This window comes from Rhinolophus sinicus, chromosome 1 (genome assembly GCF_057876585.1).
Source record: "Rhinolophus sinicus isolate RSI-liver-muscle chromosome 1, RSI-T2T, whole genome shotgun sequence".
NCBI lineage: Eukaryota > Metazoa > Chordata > Mammalia > Chiroptera > Rhinolophidae > Rhinolophus > Rhinolophus sinicus.
Genome location: NC_142501.1, coordinates 129,602,601 through 129,619,456, shown reverse-complemented (window position 1 = coordinate 129,619,456; position 16,856 = coordinate 129,602,601). Strand labels below are relative to the sequence as shown.

Sequence of the window (16,856 nt, the reverse complement as noted above, 5' to 3'; positions counted from 1 at the left end):
TTTGAATTTCAGTCTAAATAACTAAGATTTATCTTTTCTCCAATTATTCTGAATGAGTCATCTTTATTTTGATAAGAAAAAAACTAAAAAAATTAAATCAGTAAAAGATACAATTAGTATTTGCATGCCACAGCAGTAGAGCTTTCAAAGGTTTCAAAGTACCTATAAATGAAATTTTCAAAAAATAAGCATGCTAGTACTTTTATCCCTAAATAAAGAGGTATTTCTAATTCATCATCTCTTGGAGATAAACAGTCATCTCACTGTTATTTTCCTTGCAAACCAGTCTTAGAACCAGCTCTGTCTCTTTGCCTTTCACATGGACCAGTGGTTACGCATGTTAGCTAGCTACCTTTTTAATCAGATTGGATTCCAAATAATTTGAGAGAATTAAAAAAATAAATAATTCAGCCTTATGTGTTGGGTTTATTATAATCATTTAGTTTTCCTGGTGGCTGACTTGGGGAATGAAAAACTGACTTAGAAAAAAACAAATTGTGGAATTTTTGATCACTTTAGAGTCTCCCATATACTCTACAGATCTGCACAGCAACCTAGTCAACAAACTAAATATTGTGATTTCCAATCTGACAGACAAGGAACAAGGCACACACAGGCCAAGGATTTAGTTGACGGTGGTCACACTGTGTGTTAGTGAGGCAGGAGATGTGGTTCCAACCCAGGCTTGTTTTACTACATTAGTGCATTAGCTGACCAGACACATGTTGCCCTAAGGGTTCAGGAACAGCATAGTATTCTGCTTTATTATAACGTTCCTCCCCCCATCCCCCTGAATGCCCTTCAAAGAAATCCTCCATTCCAAGAGACTGAAATCTTGCTTCTGGATGTGTGGGCAGGGTCATTATCAGGGACTTCCAAAGACTACAGAGTAATCAAAATAATATGGAAGAAACTGTGCTTCAATTGAGCCCACATGGTACTTGGACCCAACCCTACCTACAGAGTGCAAATGATGGATAACTAAAGAATAACACGCACTGAAACTTTAATGTATTATTCCTGTCCCTTTCGATTTCCTACTTGGTGTTCAACAAGCTGTGGAGGGTAAACGACCTTTCCAAATGCATTCTCTCCTCCTGCAATCTCACGACCCTCCTGACTCACCGCAGACCGCCGTGCACTGCAGAGGGCCGAGGAGTGAAACGTCTGGTCCTACACATGACATAAATTACTGCCTATGCAATTCAAACAACTGTCAGCGCTTTTAACATCTGCCAAGTCCAAGTGCTATTTGCAGGGCTGTGATGTTGAGAGCCTGGACATCTGCTTAGTCTGAGGCTGAGAAACCAGTGAGTGGCACTGTGTTCGCCTATTAACCCCATGGCCTGGCCAGCGCCACCATGATGTGTGCTTGCCAGGCCGCCCAGGAAAATGTCCACCCCTCTTGCCACAGCCCACACTTTTTCAGCAAGGAATAGTGGCCTGAGATGGTTGTTTCAGTGGCACTGATCTGACAGACGTGACTGATGAAAACTAGTTCAATAGGCTCACAGCAGTCAGGTCTGAAGTCAAATATGGGACAGGCAAACCACGTGCCCCTAATCTGTATGTTTTTTTCTTCCCCTTTAAAAATGTCCCTGTATTTCAGAAAATCACTGGTACCACACCAATTTCAGATAGGGCTGAAAAGCACTGATTAGTATTTATATCAGATTTAAGCCTTGGATAGTTTGCAGGCTGGAGGAATGAACTAATTATGTCTTTTAAATGAGGACAAATCAAAACTCTGAAAAGGAAGGTCAAAGGGGAATGACATCTCTATCTCTAATTCTTACATAAATCTGGGTCCCTCTAGTGGCTGAAATCTCCAAGCTACTAGGTAGGAACCTGCAGTCTGTTGGGAAAGCATGGATATAGATAGCCTTTGGCTGGGTGGAGAGCAGAAGGGTGGATGGAGGGGACACAGGGTGACCCGAGCTGGCCCCTGTAAGGCAGGACTCTGCAGGCTGTGGGGAGGCATGGGGTGGGTTCTTCAACATCCTTCAACCAAATCCTCACATTCCACCCATTTCCCAAAGTGAAGGAAGGGCTCCTTTGCCTTTTGAAATAATCTTCTCCCCCAAATATGAAAGCTCAGATTTGGTTGTTTCAGTAATTGTGGAAAGAAGATTTCTAAAAGCCTCATGTACTTTTAAAGGGGCATCAAGGTTTTCTCCCTAGATATCATAAAGATTATTTGCTTTTCAAAGAAGTTCCCAAACAGGAACAATTTATACCTCAATCATTTAGATAGTTATGAAACAGTGATTTTTATCAATCCAGTGAAAAAAGCAGATTTTTATTTACGTGTTACACTAGCTAGTGTTCCAACTTGACATTCTAGAAGTCAGAAAAGATTAAAAAAAAAAAAAAAGGAACTTTTCGATATATGTCCTTGAGCATCAAACATATTCTAAAAGCGGACTGTGTTGAGGACCGAGATGGGACAGGTGGAGACCGGCCCGGCTCTGTTCTTTTCACCACGTGACCCTCACTCCCACTGGACTAAACCTCTCTTTTGGTAAAATGAGGAGATCAGAGGACGTTAGGATAAGGTTCAAAAGTTCTATTTTATATACCACCTCAAAAAAGAAAAGTAAAGCCCAAATAAATATAGGATTAGCATTCTTATTTTAAATAAGTCAGGCTGCATTACCTCATTTTAACAGAAGAGAGGGATTATAAGCCCTACTTACAGAAAAGCTATCACAGACAGATTGTAAAGATATGTACTTTTGTGATTTCAGCAAAGTACAAATAAAAGTACCATCAAGATAAGAGGGAGAGGGAGACCACTGGCAATATATTTTGTATGTATTATAAACATAGCTGCTAAATAAAGTGCCCCTCATCCTTTTGTAAACATCGAGGCACACCTCGTTTTATTCTGCTTTGCTTTACTGAAGTTCACAGATGTTGCACTTTTTACAAATTGAAGGCAAGACCCTTCAACAGCAAAAAGATGACAACTTGCTTTACCTTGATACTCACTTTATTACGATACTTTATTGCTGTGGTCTGGAACCAAACCCTCAACATAGCTCAGGCATGCCTGTATATTTTAACAATTAAACGAATAGCTGAATATTTAACAAGCATTCCTGACTATCATGGTTCTGAACAGTTTGGGGTCTTCTTGGAGACCGTGAGAAGTTCTGTCTCCCACGAGCCAGAGGTGCACGTGCACACAGCTGACTTTGAACACACTTCCAGGAGATCCCAGAAACTCAACAGTCATCCTGGAACTCCTCAGATGTCCACAAAGCCTGGGTTAAGAAGCTGCACCTGTATAGCATCTCACATTTTCCAAAACAAGAATTTTACAGTAGGATTAAAACTGTTTTCTGAAAGATACAGATACACTAAAATTTACTAAAACAGTCAAATAAATCAATAAATATTGCACCGTGGCTAGACACAAAACTTCATCAAAAGTCCTAGGTCCCAACAAATAGATTATATCCAAAGATAGGGACTCTCCTTTAAGTATCTTTGAAAGAAGGGGTATACTAGTATTTTCCATTGGATTTTACCCCAGAAATATTTTCTGATATGTAAAATATCAGAACTTGTGTTTTAGTGACATTTCTCATTAATTTCCTTAAATGGTATCTCTTCCTTCTCACCCAACAGGTTATCGATAGTTGGATATCTAGGGTCCAACTGTCTTTGAGCCACGTTTCCACAGAGGAGGACTTCAGGCCAGACTAGACCAAACAGCTTTCCTGATTCAAGACACCATTTCTCTTATTTAGCTTATTCCCTTAGCCTTTCACCTATGCCTCTTCTGTCTGGTGGGTTTACTTTATTGGGAATTTTGAATAATAAAGGTGAAAAATAAGATTTAGCAACCTAACAATTCATTAGTTGATAAAGTCTCCACCTAGTTAATATTTTATGAATATGGTTCAAAAACTCGGTTTAAAAAACAGGATGAAGAATTCTCATCGTGGTTTGATATATCATCTTAGGTAGACTGAAATCTAACTAGAAGAATAAGAGTGGCCAGAGTCTGACAGAGCAAGCAGATTTCTCAATGGTGGGAGGTGCTCAGGAAGAGTTCAGGTTGGCAGAACCGTAGGGACCGATGGAAGTAGTTCTGCTCATCACACCAGGAAATCCATGAGACCTTTCTTCCCGCGGTGTTCCTGTCATTATTATGTATTTTGCTGCTTAATTCAACAGTGGCTAAAGGTTAACAAGGAAAATACAACTTGAAATATTTAGCTCCCATTCTTTGTATCTTTCCCATTTTAATGTATCCTCTCAATCCTCCATCATTCTTTCCAATGAAATGATGTCACAGTGTACTCAAACGTAATCTTTCATCGCTATCATCTGACATAAAATGTCTAAATGTAGTTCAGAAAAGTCATTCATTTTACTTTCTGTAAAATAAACAAGACTTAGATTCCAATCCCAAGGATTTATATCCTAAACATGAATTTATCTCCATTCCCTCTACATAGACTTTACATGGATAGTCACAAGCAGTGGGGGCATTCAACTTGAAGCCATGTGTTGTTTAAAAGAGAAGGAGCCAAGGTCTCTGCTCCCAATCACTAGACAAAGATTTCAGTACAAAAAAGAAAACAAATAAAGCAAGCCAATGTCTGTGTCTGGAATTTACACTTTTCAGCATTACCAAGCCAGGCACTGGGGTCAATGCAGTTAATTCAAATCCTTTCCCTTCCCCAAAGAATTCTAGGATAACAGCACATCCCCTTATGCAGCTGAACTTGCTATTTTACCCCTTTGCCCATTACTCAGCGCTTTTTCTAAAAGCAAGCTGTAAGTTCCTTCCTAAGAGAATTCCTTTGTGATCGTTAAATCTGATTACCTTTCTTTAATTGACATGGTTTTGCTGGGTGAATCAAGGACGCCCTCCACCGCTGGCGCTTTAATCTCTCCAGCAGCAAACATTGCACATGGGTTCTTATGGTACTTCTCCTGTGATTGTTCTGAAGGCTCTTGCTGCTTCCAGGACACTGGGGTTGCAGTCTGAGCAACAGTTTTCCCAGCAGCTGTGCCGGTCTGATCAGAAGTGGGCTCCCCGAACTCTGCCGCTGGGAAGGAAAGGAGCGACGTCAGCACTTACTTCTCCAGGCAAACATTCTTCCAGCTACTCACCCCCTAACAGTCCCACACTCGGAGTTCAATTCGTGGGCACGCGGCCGGTTACCCAATCCACTGGGATTTATGCAAATTTGTGGCACGCTATATTCTGTGAGAAAACCAAACTTCCCAGTGGGTCACTCAGCACAGCAAATCGTTTTGTGACAATTGGTCTTTTCCTGTGTGCAAGACACAGGAAGTGAGCTTTAAGTACATACTACAGAATGTTTCTACTTCTCCAAAACAATACTTTCACATTTCAAATGTGCCACATTCGCAAGCCAAACCACTATTATAACTTACACACTATCATTTTATGTAAACGTAGGAAGAGAAGGAAAGTCCCATGCAGTATAGCTTGCTAGTCTGCACAAGAGGAATGTAGGAGAGCCTGGAAATCCACAGGCCTGGGTACAAGCCCTGCTTCCCTGTGCTTACTTGGCCCTGGATGTTTGGGGTTATCATCTTATAAAAGGGGCTAACAGAGCTAGCAGTTCCCAAGGCTGTTAGGAGTTAATGTGACCGAAGTCATCCAACACCCTTATCAAGATGTGTGAAAGAACTTCAAGTAGTTTTATTGCTGAAAACTTGATAATCCACTGAACACCATCAGATTCAAGGGGAAGAGAAGTCTGGGGGAGAGTATAACTCACCCCAAACTTTTCATCAACACTAGTCATAAACTGCCCTCATAATGGAGTTAAAAAGAAATCGCACACACGTGCAAATGATCAAGAAACTGAAAACCCAGCTGGTTGCTAAAACTTGAGGAGCAGTGGCAACTTACCTCTCAGCGAAAACTTCCTCTTCGTGACATACTCCATGTCCTCCTTCTCTTCAAAGGGCTGCCTGTCCTTCATGTCGGGGTTTCCTGCTGCAGCGTTTTCAGCAGTGGAAAATTCCTTCAGCTCATCACCAAGAGGGGCGATGGGAGGGTTAGCTAGCTCCAGGCCGCCCTTCCGCGGAACAGCATATCTGGGTTCTTTATGGCTGTCTCCTTCCTGCACTCGGTTAAGGATGGGGTAGGATGGCTCTGCTTCCTCAAAGGACCCATACTTTTTCACACCACCCTCTCTACCTGTCGAAACTCTCTTGCTTTCTGTCTCTCCCAATTCTCTCAACGTGCCTTTGCTCCCACTGCTCTCTACTGAAGGCTGCCAGGCTTGGGACTTCAGAATGCTTCTCACTGGAGAGTCCGAATTTTCTACTGAAGAAGGGAACTTATAGTCAGTGGCACTTGTGTTGTCATCCACAGATGGCTTTGTCCGAAGATCCCCTGCGTACATCGGAGTGATTGTAGATGCCATGGTGGACACAGATGTGTTAACAGTAGGTGAGAAAGGAATGAGCTTTCCACTTTGCACCTGGGAGGACACAGTGACAAAGGAAACAGCTGATTGAAAAACATTGTCTATATAAATCCCAGTGTATGAATTGACCTAGACTGCAATAGTACATTTGGAGCAGTTTTACTGCTTATCTTAGTGGGAAACCAATCCTAGACGTAGTAATACACTGTATCTCGTTAATCAAAATCATTTGGGTGAAAAGATCATCCTTCCCATTTTTCTCTCCAGAATGAACTCACTCCTGACGATTGCAGCAAGCAAATTATGAAAGCCAGAAAAAAATAAACCACATACTTGGCATGGTGACTTTCTTAGGAATGAAATTATTACCAAATTATCCACAGGTAACACGGTTTACAGGTAGATCACCTTAATTACATCATCAACCTGAGATAACAGTGTGCTCCTATAGTTTAAGAATGTACCCGAAACTGGAATTCGATCACAGCGTACCCACCTGCTCCACCTCTCCAAGCGTGACGGGCTGAGTCTGATAGCGAGCATTCATTCTCCTCTGTCTCATGTCTATTCTGTTTCGGGTAGAAATAGCTTTTGAGACTGGCTGGGACAATTTGTTAAACAAGGCCAACTTCTCGGCTAAGCTTAGAGTGGAGGAATCAGGTTCACCTTGTTCAGCAGAATCTTTGCCCTCATTTGCCTGGTCTCTGGCTAAAGCCTTTTGGTGAGCAGATGCCTGTAACCTGAATGGGAGAAAAAGTCGGTAACACAGATAAAAACAGAAAGAAACTCACTGCTAATTTTATATGTTAACTTTCTTCCAAGTGTCAGTTTTGAAAAGGACTTATTTTTGCCTACATACATTTAAGACAGGTGCAGGCACTCGTTTAGCTTTTAAACATGACAATGTACAGCAGAGTAGGCTGGCGACACTAGCTTTATCAGTTTCACAAAGAGCAGACTTTTAGCTCCGAATTAGCTCTAAAAATTGCATTTCCTGTTTAAGGAACTGAAGTCGGGTTGGACATACCTTATTTTAGAGAGAGAGAAATTGTATTGTTAGTATCAATAATACATAAGGCTAAAGGGAGTCTTAAGGTATTTCCTACGACACATTTAGGCATTACCAATGTGGTTCAAAAGGTGCTCTTTTCATTTTTAAATAGTTGGGAAATAAGAAAATCATTCTGTTGACAACATTATCCACAACAGACTTTTGATTTTCACTTGCTAAACACAAATGGTTTACTTTTAAAGATTCTTTCACTCCTTCATTCTAGCACTTTCTCTCATTGGTTTCTACCAGTTTTCTTAAAGGTACTTAAATCTGTAATTCCCAGTAACTTGAAAAGTGAAGGAAATTTCAGGCAGTGGTAAGTCTCCCCGGCTCCCAGGCAGAGCAGGAGGCTTCCAGTGACATGGCCACAGTGAATCCTCAAAGGTTTAAGACAACGCCCCTCCGTCACTGGCAAATGCAATTCTCAAATGCAGTGAACAGTATATTTTGCCTGGACTCTAATTAATCACCACTTCACAAGTTGTCCCAGACAACAGAGCAGTGTCAGTGTTGCAGGGTGTGATGAGGATGGCAATAAAAGCACCCTGAGTTGGAGTCTCGGTATCTTTCCTGAAGTCAAGTGGAGAACTGGGAGGGGAACCTCAACCTCCTTCCCCAGAGAGATCCCAGCTTTCACGCTGTGCCAGCTTTATTTCTACACTATCATTTTACTTCTTTTCGTCTTATTTTTAGCCTTTGTGTTTGGGCCCATAACAGTAAAATAAAGGGACGATTCACGTGCTTGAAGGACACAATTTTAAAAGATAATAAAACATCTAAATTCAGACATTATCAATTCTTAACATCCCAGTCCTTAAATATAGCAGCTTTGTCTACACATTAGAAACAGGTAAGATTGTTTTAACACAAATATGTGTTTAACAAAAAACAAACAAACAAAAAACTGGGTACTTCAACATTAACTCCCATTTTTCTATTAATCTGTATGAAGTGCTAGTATTTTAGATTGACGAATGACATTTCTGAGGGATGGCTATGATTATGAAAAACAGAAACAAAACAAACGGATAAGTGAGTTAGTGGGATCCTAGTTCCAATACATCGTGGAAGCAGGTAGTAGATGAAATGTTTTCTCATGCAGGCCTACATGAAGTTATCAGTGTCTTTCACTATGACAAAACAAAATGCCACACATTCCTGGAACAACTCATGGCACTGACTTGTTTGTCAAACAAGTGAAAGGCATTCCAGATTTTAAGGTGCATCTGCTGTCTGGCACCTCTGCCCTGGAGGCCGCATGCTGCTATCGCTGTCCAGTACCTGGCAGGTTGCACAGCGCTCTTTGCTACAGTGGGACTAGGAAGTCTTGCCATTACAGGGTGGGTGGCCACAGAGCACGAAGCAGGGAGAGGTTCACTTTAAAGCAATTGCCAAGGAAGGAATATTCATAAGGAGAGAAAAGAAAAGAAGCATTAAGGAAAGCATAGTTTTCAATTCGGAAACGTGAAATCAAATATTTTGACAAAATTATGTGCTCATTACTTTGGAAAAGTACCAAAGAACTCGAAAAGCAATGACACACTTAGCAAAGATGAGACAAAGGTTACTCAAAGTAAATGGAATAAGAATAGGTTTTCAGAGCTTGGAAAGGATTGATCTCATCTTTAGAAGAAAAGTCCTGGTTTTAAAAAAAAAAATAAAAGAAAGCTAATATCAACCACCAGCAAATCAGTAGATTATGCTCGTGGTTTGGAATGCTGTTCTCGATCTATTTTTTAAAAGAATCAGTGTCCTCGTATAAGCTATAGGCACATCAAAGGAGATTCAGCAAGCCTCACAAGGTGATAATTTTTCCTTATATTTATTGTTTTGCTCCCATGGGTAGTTGCTTCAAGTTCTACAACAACCATTCAAATAATTTTTAAAAATTAAAAAAAAAAAGAAAAAAGAAAACTGCTTTACTAAGAGTTCCTAATGGGTACAAGGCGTACTTTTCCATAAATACACAGAAAAGTTAGGAATAGATGAGCAAGGAATTGAAGGCAGCTAGCTGATCAAACAGCACGTTCACAGGTGTGGGCTGTGACACAGAGGCCTCTTGGGATGCTAATACCCTGAGTGAGATGCACTTCCATTTTTCAGGAAGGGTGTGTGTGTGTGTGTGTGTGTGTGTGTGTGTCCAGAGGAAACCCAAAAATAATTTAAAAAAAAACTAATAAAAGTTTTCACTTGATGGAAGCAATTATCCCTGAATGAGTGAAATCTTTGGGAAATCCATTCTGAACATATTAGAACATACTGCTCAAAAGCTACTTCCCATAATTTGGAAAGTTATTGGGCTTCCAATTAATTTTTAATTTTTTTGATTATTTAAAAACAAGTAAAAAGAAACCTTCACTTTTAGAGATATGTTAATGGGAGAAAACGTTAATGCCATGTTTCACCAAAAATAAGACCTAGCTGGACAATCAGCTCTAATGCGTTTTTTGGAGCAAAAATTAATATAAGACCTGGTATTATATTATATTATATTATATTATATTATATTATATTATATTATATTATATTATACTATACTAGACCCAGTATTATATAATATAATATAATATAATATAATATAATATAATATAATATAATATAATATAATATAATACTACTGGGCCTTATATTCATTTTTGCTCCAAAAGATGCATTGGAGCTGATTGTCCAGCTAGCTCTTATTTTCGGGGAAACATGGTGGGAGACATGATATCTGGGGTTTGCTTGAAAAAAACACAGGAGGAAAGGGGAAGTGGGTGGGGATACAGATAGAGCAGGAGTTGATGATTGTTGAAACTGGGTGATAAGTACATGGGGTCCATTACATAAATCCACCTACTCTCACGTTGTAAATTTCACATTGTAAAAGAGATTTTAAAAAAATGCAGAGACAAAAAAAATTAAAATTCCTCTTCATGTTTTTCTAGGTTCAAAGTCTCTCTGAACCTTGTAATGGGATGTGTTACCTATTCTAAATCTCTTTAAAAAAAAAAAAAAAGAAGAAGACATTACAACCAAGTTCCAGAGGTTACAAGGGAGACTCACGTGGCTGCAATGACCACCTCCTCGGTGGTGACGGGCTGGGTGTGGGATCTGTCTTGCAGACGCCGCAGCCTTTGCTCCACAGCCGCGTTTCTAGAGCGTCGCTTTGGAACATTTTTCTCATCAAATGACTTTTCCATTTCCTGAGATCGAAAACAATGTGGAATCCTTATGAATTCGAGGAAAGGAAATTGGGACAGCAAAATGTCTCTACTCTGTTCCCCACGGGTCCCACCGGGGGAACACCCTGAGAGGTACCCATCATTATCAGAAGTGAATACTTGTGCTGTGTCAGCTGGTGGTCACACCAGCCAAGGACTTGGAGAGAACCACAGGTGGGCCTGTGAGGTGGGCCACCGAGGGCCCGGTGCAGGCTGCAGGCAGGAGCAATGGATACAGTGACAGTTCCTATTCAAACATTTCAGCACATCTTACCCTGAAAAGCAGCCGCTTGGCAGCAACACTCAGCTTGGCTCGTTCATCTACCTTTTCTTCATCTGTGAAAAGCCACAAAATAAAAACTAAACATAATTTAAAAATGTAGGTAAGGTTTTGAAAAGTTTCTCAAGGCTGACCCGGAAATCCTTATAACATAAGAATAGATGTACTAAAAATTACAAGGGGCAACATTTTCCCCTGGTAGGGAGCCCATTCTTCTGCCCAGTGAAAAGGTGCTAATTTACATTCAATTAACCAACCAAAACTGTGTTTGAACAGTAATTTTCTACTGTACTATTTGATGAATTGAGATTTAACAGATTTTTTTGTAAGGAATGCCTCTTTATAGTTAAACAGCAGCAGTAACAAGAAAAACCTGCTTCTTTGGTTCAGATCGGTTGCTATAATATTGCTCACTCTGCAATTCTTTAACACTCTCAAAAATAAGGGAAAGATCCTCTGAAAAATCTCAACTAGGTTTTAGTATATTCACAGAAAGAAAACCTGTAGAAAAGTAAGAAATTGATATGCACCATAATCTCATCCTCTCAAAAAGTAAAAATCTTATTATTTAAATCTAATCTGGGTGAGATGATAAGAAGCAAAAGGAAAACAGATACTTGCCCTCAGCGGTTGGCATTTCTGAATTTGAAGTAGACCTAGGAAAGAGATTAGCAAATAATAACAAAAAATTAGCTGGTGGGAGTAGAAGAGACAAATAAAATATATGAAAAGTAAAAATAAAAATGCAATTAAACTGTCTTAAAAAATACCATCCAGGGAGCAATTCTAGTTGTGAATACACATGTACAGTTAACAGACACTGTGGAGTGTGTGTGCACACAGCCCAGCCAAGTGCACACCTTGTGGAGACACACCAGGTCAAGTGTGACTTATTAAACACAACCAATAATAATGTTTTAGACAAACCGTATCACTTCTAGGCATATAAGCAAGTGACAATAGAAAGCTCAAGTACAACAAGTAGGCAGACATTTATAAAATGATTATGTAAAATCCCTTGGTTATTTTCACTGTCAATCTGGTGAATACTCAATTTGGATTCTAATGAAAGGGCATAGAAAATTAAAAACATTAAATAAAGAAAAATAACATTTCTTACTTCTTACAGTCTAAATGCAATTTAAAACTGTGTCTTGGAATACTATTGGTATAGTTGACATTCTTTAAAAATACTTTTTTACAAGCCAAATAAATATCCCTTATCGATTAGATGAAAGAATTATGGAATCACCGCACCCCATTTAAACAGCACCAGGACCATCGCTGTGGTGAAAGTCCTGTATGAGTTCTTTTAAGTTCCTGGACTATGGAACTACACATACACATGCCTACCTATCCGATTCCTTTCGTTCTGCTGAGGTTATAGGTTGAGTTCTAAATCTTTCAGAAGTTTTTCTACTTTCACCAGGAGAAAAATAGCGTCTTGGTTTCCGGGACCCTCTCTCCCGTTCCACACTGGTAGGCAAGCCAACTCCTTTGGTTGACCTCTCAACCCGCGGTTGGCTTTTAGAGTCATCAGGAGAGAGGATACAGCGGGGAAATGGGGAGACAGAGAGAGAGAATAAAGCAAAGGTTTATGCATCTTAGTGAGTCAAGGCACAGACGCCACCAAATCCCCATGCATGTAAAGGAGGTGGAGCATTCCAGAAACCCAATCCTCTAGCTCCCCATTAGTAAGCGGAAGCAGAATGCTAGTTTTGGAGCCATTTCCTGTACGGTCTGCCCTGCACACTTGTGAGCTAAGCTTAAAAATGACTCAATGCAGGACACAACACAAGTTGAGAGGTGAATAATTCTGCCAAGGACGTGCAAGTGACACATTGGGAGGACGTTTGAAACATCACCTACAGTTCGGGTTTCTGTATGGCACTGGCAGATTCCAGAAATGCATTTCGGAGCTGGGCAACAGAGACCTTTGTGTCCAGCATGCTCACTTCTGCCTGGGGCCCCTCGGCTTTGGACCTCCATAGCTCTGGCTCTCCCTTTGCAGCTGGGGCCTTACACTTCAGGGCCTGGAGCTGAGCGGGGCCCGTGTAGTCAGACAGGGAGCGGGTGAGGACCTTGTGCTTCCTCCTGGGTGCTTCTTTTTTGTGTCCTGTCACTCTGGCATCTTGGGACACAGGCTCACTCTGAACATACAAAACCATTTCGCTTCTGCCCGTTCTTTCAGCCAACTGGTGCTGAGCTTGAGGTGGGTGTGACGAACTTTCCGGTTCCTTTTGATGTTCTAAGGTGACTGTGCTAATAGTGGGCTTACCAAAGTCCTCATTTCCAGAGGGGTCTTCCTGGCTTCTCGCAAGCCTGCCATCCTCGACATCCAAGACTGATTTCCTGCTTTTCTCCAGAGCTTCCGTGAAGGGCCCATCTTCCTCTGCTTTTGATTCACAAATGTGGAGAATGGGGGTATCCCTTTTCTCACCTTCAAGAACCTTCAAGTCGGGAGGTTTTATGACGTTCTGGGGGGCTGATCCCACCCAGCTGTACTCAGACACACTTTCTGGGGTTTCTGAGGTCACCAGCATGGCAGTGTGAACGGGATCTGCTGGTTGGACATAGCCACGGATCGGCTGTCGTGCAGGGCCGGCTGCCTTGCTCGTGACCCTGTCAAAGGCTGAGTTTTCTGACTGAAAGGACAGGTAATGCACCGGCATTGGCTGATGTCTCCTCTGAGTTAAGGACTCTGAGGCAAGTTCAGGGCTGCTGCGAGCACTCTCCTCTTTCACCAATTTTTCTCTAACTTTAACTCTTTAAGAAAGAAAAAGGATTTAAGTTGTAATGTGCAGTAACTGCTCAACGGGAAGGACGCATGCGCAGATCATGGATTACCAGGGATTTGAAATCAACCCAAAGAGAGAACAACTTGTGAAAAAGCATTTTCCGTGGTTAATGTCAGAAACCCGCGGCTTGCAAGGTGATTTTTAGTCGCGTTTCCAAATGTATATTCGTATACCAGTGTGGTACAAAACTAACTCGACCCTCTGTAAAGCTGAGAGGGGTCAGATGCTGTCTTGGCAGAGAACGGATGCCTTCTGACTAAATGAATACCCCAAAGCCACAGAAAAATTCCTTAATATCTACCACCAGTACGGATGAGGGCACACTGAGGCTGGGTCTGTGAACGGGGTAAGTTTTCTGCATGTACAGGCCTAGTCTATGGACCGTGAGGGTAGTTTTCAGGCACACATACACCTATTGACCAAATGTTAGTTTCATCGTCTCCTGAAAATGTAAGAGCATGTGTGATTATTTTTTTTATTGAGCTCAAGATACAACAATCACCTCTTTTCAAGCTCTCAACTAAACATTCACAAGTTTTTTCATGCAATGCAGACTGCATTCATTCATTCAGAAGACATGTGACCAGTTTGGACATCATTATTACTAATAATTGTAGCATCAAAAAGAATGTTAGAGAAAAGATACTCTTCGAAAAGAAACTGAACATTTTCTCTCTTCTGGAATTGCTATTAGACCATTAGTTAAAAAGTAATCTAAAAAGGGATTGCTCTAGTTGTTTCTAGAGCTATTTCAATATCTGAAAACAAAAGTGAAATCCATTTTAAAAGCTACTTTTCTATTTTTCTATTCCTGCAGAAGCAAAGTAGCTAAGAGCTCTGGCTGTGGGGTCCTAGGAGACCTCTGCTCAGAGCCTGGCTCAGCAGGTTCTAGCTGTGAAGTCTCAGGCAACTTACCTGCCTCAGTTGCTTTACCTTTGAAATGGAAATAATAGTGACAAGGTATAACGTGATGCCTGCAAAGCACATGGTTTAGTGTTTAGCAAGGAGCAAACATTTAATAGTGGTAACTAGTTTTTATTTTTACTTTTTGAAATGCCATGTAGTTAGAAAGGAGAAAACATTGAACCTGTTTAAGAATGGATTACTAATTGGGGATAATTTTAAAAAATAAAGAATGCCTTTGGAGTAGGAAAAGCAATTTCTTGGGGAATGTAAAACCTTTATTTACTTAAAATTAGTCAGCAAAAATAATTGTTTCTGATATATATATATATATATATATATATATATATACTTTTTGGAAGAGACTATTTCCTTAAATGACAAATGCACCCTGCTAAATTAGATATACTGTATTTTGACGTGTATAATGTGCTTGCGTGTATAATGCACACCCATATTTTTGGCCTAAACTTTCAGGGGAACAAAAATCTTTCATTTTAATTTATTCAAATTTTTATTTGTTTATATTTAGATACTTGTTTTTTGTATTATAAATGAATTTTAGCATTTATTTTTTAACATATTATGGTACAAGAAATTTTATATAACAAATAAATATAAAACACAAGCACAGATATAAAGTACAAGGAATTTTATGTACCAGTAACAAATTTACGATATGTGTGCATCATAGGAGTCCAAGAACTCGTCGTCATTGCAAGTTCGTTGTAAGTTCAACAAAACCGATTGTTGTATTCCAGAGTATTATTTTGCATACAGATACTGTTATTGATTTCTAGAGTTAAACTTTTAACTGATAAGCATAAATAAAAGAATTAAAAACATGTATATAGATATGGAATTAGTACTACCCATGTATATTGCACATCCTTCTTCTTTCCTCACAAATTTGGGCAAAAAAGTACACATTGTACACAGCAAAATACGGTAAACACCTACATGTTTTTCAGCATAAGATGCAGGATATCTGTTTAAACTTCAGTAAAGAAAAATCAAAGACACACATGAAAGGCAGTTACTATGAACTATTCAGGGGGAAAAAAGCATTGTGAGTTGTTATTTTTTTCAGAGACTAGCCAGTTTTCATCCTTGTGAGCTTTGTTAATCAAAAGAAGTCTGAAATGTGGTTCAAGTTCTCCTGTGGAATGTGTCTTTCTAATCAGAGACAATCTGAATGTTGTCCTCAGCCAAGAACAAAGTGACTGTTAGAAACTCAATATATGGGTGCTTTGTCCTGCCAATGACTTACTCATTCTTACTCCTTCTGCCTCTTCCCAGCCCCCAACCTTAAAAATGAAACGATAGGGGTTTTTTTGTCTGCTTTTATTAATAAAACCACTGGCCCTCAATGTAACTGTTGAAAATTAACTATTGGTTTAGAGCTGAGGAGACATGAAAACAAGGAGGCTGGAAGTGCCTGGTGAAGGGGGGATACCAGCTGGTTAGCAAGCAGGACTCAGGAGGACAGCGACCCAGAGGTACGTGGTAGGTCCTCAATACTGCCCCCACCTGGCAGAATGTGAGTTGGTGAGAGGAGAAAAAACGGGGTGTAGTCAAAAGGTTTTCAAATAGAGGAGCAAGAGGAAATGCTATTAAAAGCGATTAGGGCAATAGAAGGAGAAAAGCAAATGATTAGGAGGTAACTTCCAGCGGCCCCTTTTGAACATGTGGTTTTCAAATGCATTGCCATTAGGAAGAGGAGAGGAGCACTGGGCAATATGTGGAAGAGCCAAGCAGGATAGCAGGGAGAGGAGAAGCACTCAGGAAACAAAAGCCAAGAGTTTCAACTTGGGATATACCTGGACGGCCAGTTGATAAGTGAAGGTGTGTCCCCTTCGGAATCTTTCTGGAGAAACCACTCATGTTTGGGTTTCCCTGTACTATCACGTACAAAAGACAAAACTTCAGATAATTTCTATTAAAATGTCAACATATACACAGAGTTAATTATTATAATTTAAGACCTAAAGGCTTATTTTTGTTAAGTAAAGCGTCATCCTGAGTTTTCAAAATGTATACGCACATTTTGTCATGGGGTTTATACTCATGTCATGGAATTTCCAGGACATTTGGCTCAATACTAAAATCAAGAGATAGAAGTAAATATATCTAAAGTCATCAAATAAAAAATTTTAAGGTAATTTTAAAGTATTAAGAGTTGGTTATAGTCAC

General features: G+C 40.1%; 1 protein-coding gene across 24 annotated transcripts in view; it reads right to left on the bottom strand.

Annotated features, from left to right (window-relative positions):
• SVIL (supervillin) overlaps nt 1-16,856 on the bottom strand; it is a 222,385-nt gene that overhangs the window by 48,990 nt on the left and 156,539 nt on the right. For 12 of the 24 annotated variants that reach the window (XM_074324735.2, XM_074324729.2, XM_074324730.2 and 9 more), the window contains 10 exons: nt 16,484-16,564; nt 12,832-13,728; nt 12,316-12,486; nt 11,584-11,618; nt 10,957-11,018; nt 10,525-10,664; nt 8,761-8,856; nt 6,922-7,165; nt 5,903-6,479; nt 4,841-5,066 (listed from right to left, as the gene is read on the bottom strand). In XM_074324735.2, coding sequence (XP_074180836.2) covers nt 4,841-5,066; nt 5,903-6,479; nt 6,922-7,165; nt 8,761-8,856; nt 10,525-10,664; nt 10,957-11,018; nt 11,584-11,618; nt 12,316-12,486; nt 12,832-13,728; nt 16,484-16,564 — 2,529 coding nt within the window. The remainder of the gene's footprint in view (nt 1-4,840; nt 5,067-5,902; nt 6,480-6,921; nt 7,166-8,760; nt 8,857-10,524; nt 10,665-10,956; nt 11,019-11,583; nt 11,619-12,315; nt 12,487-12,831; nt 13,729-16,483; nt 16,565-16,856) is intronic. The other 12 variants (XM_088789497.1, XM_088789498.1, XM_074324728.2 and 9 more) reach the window with 8 other exon arrangements.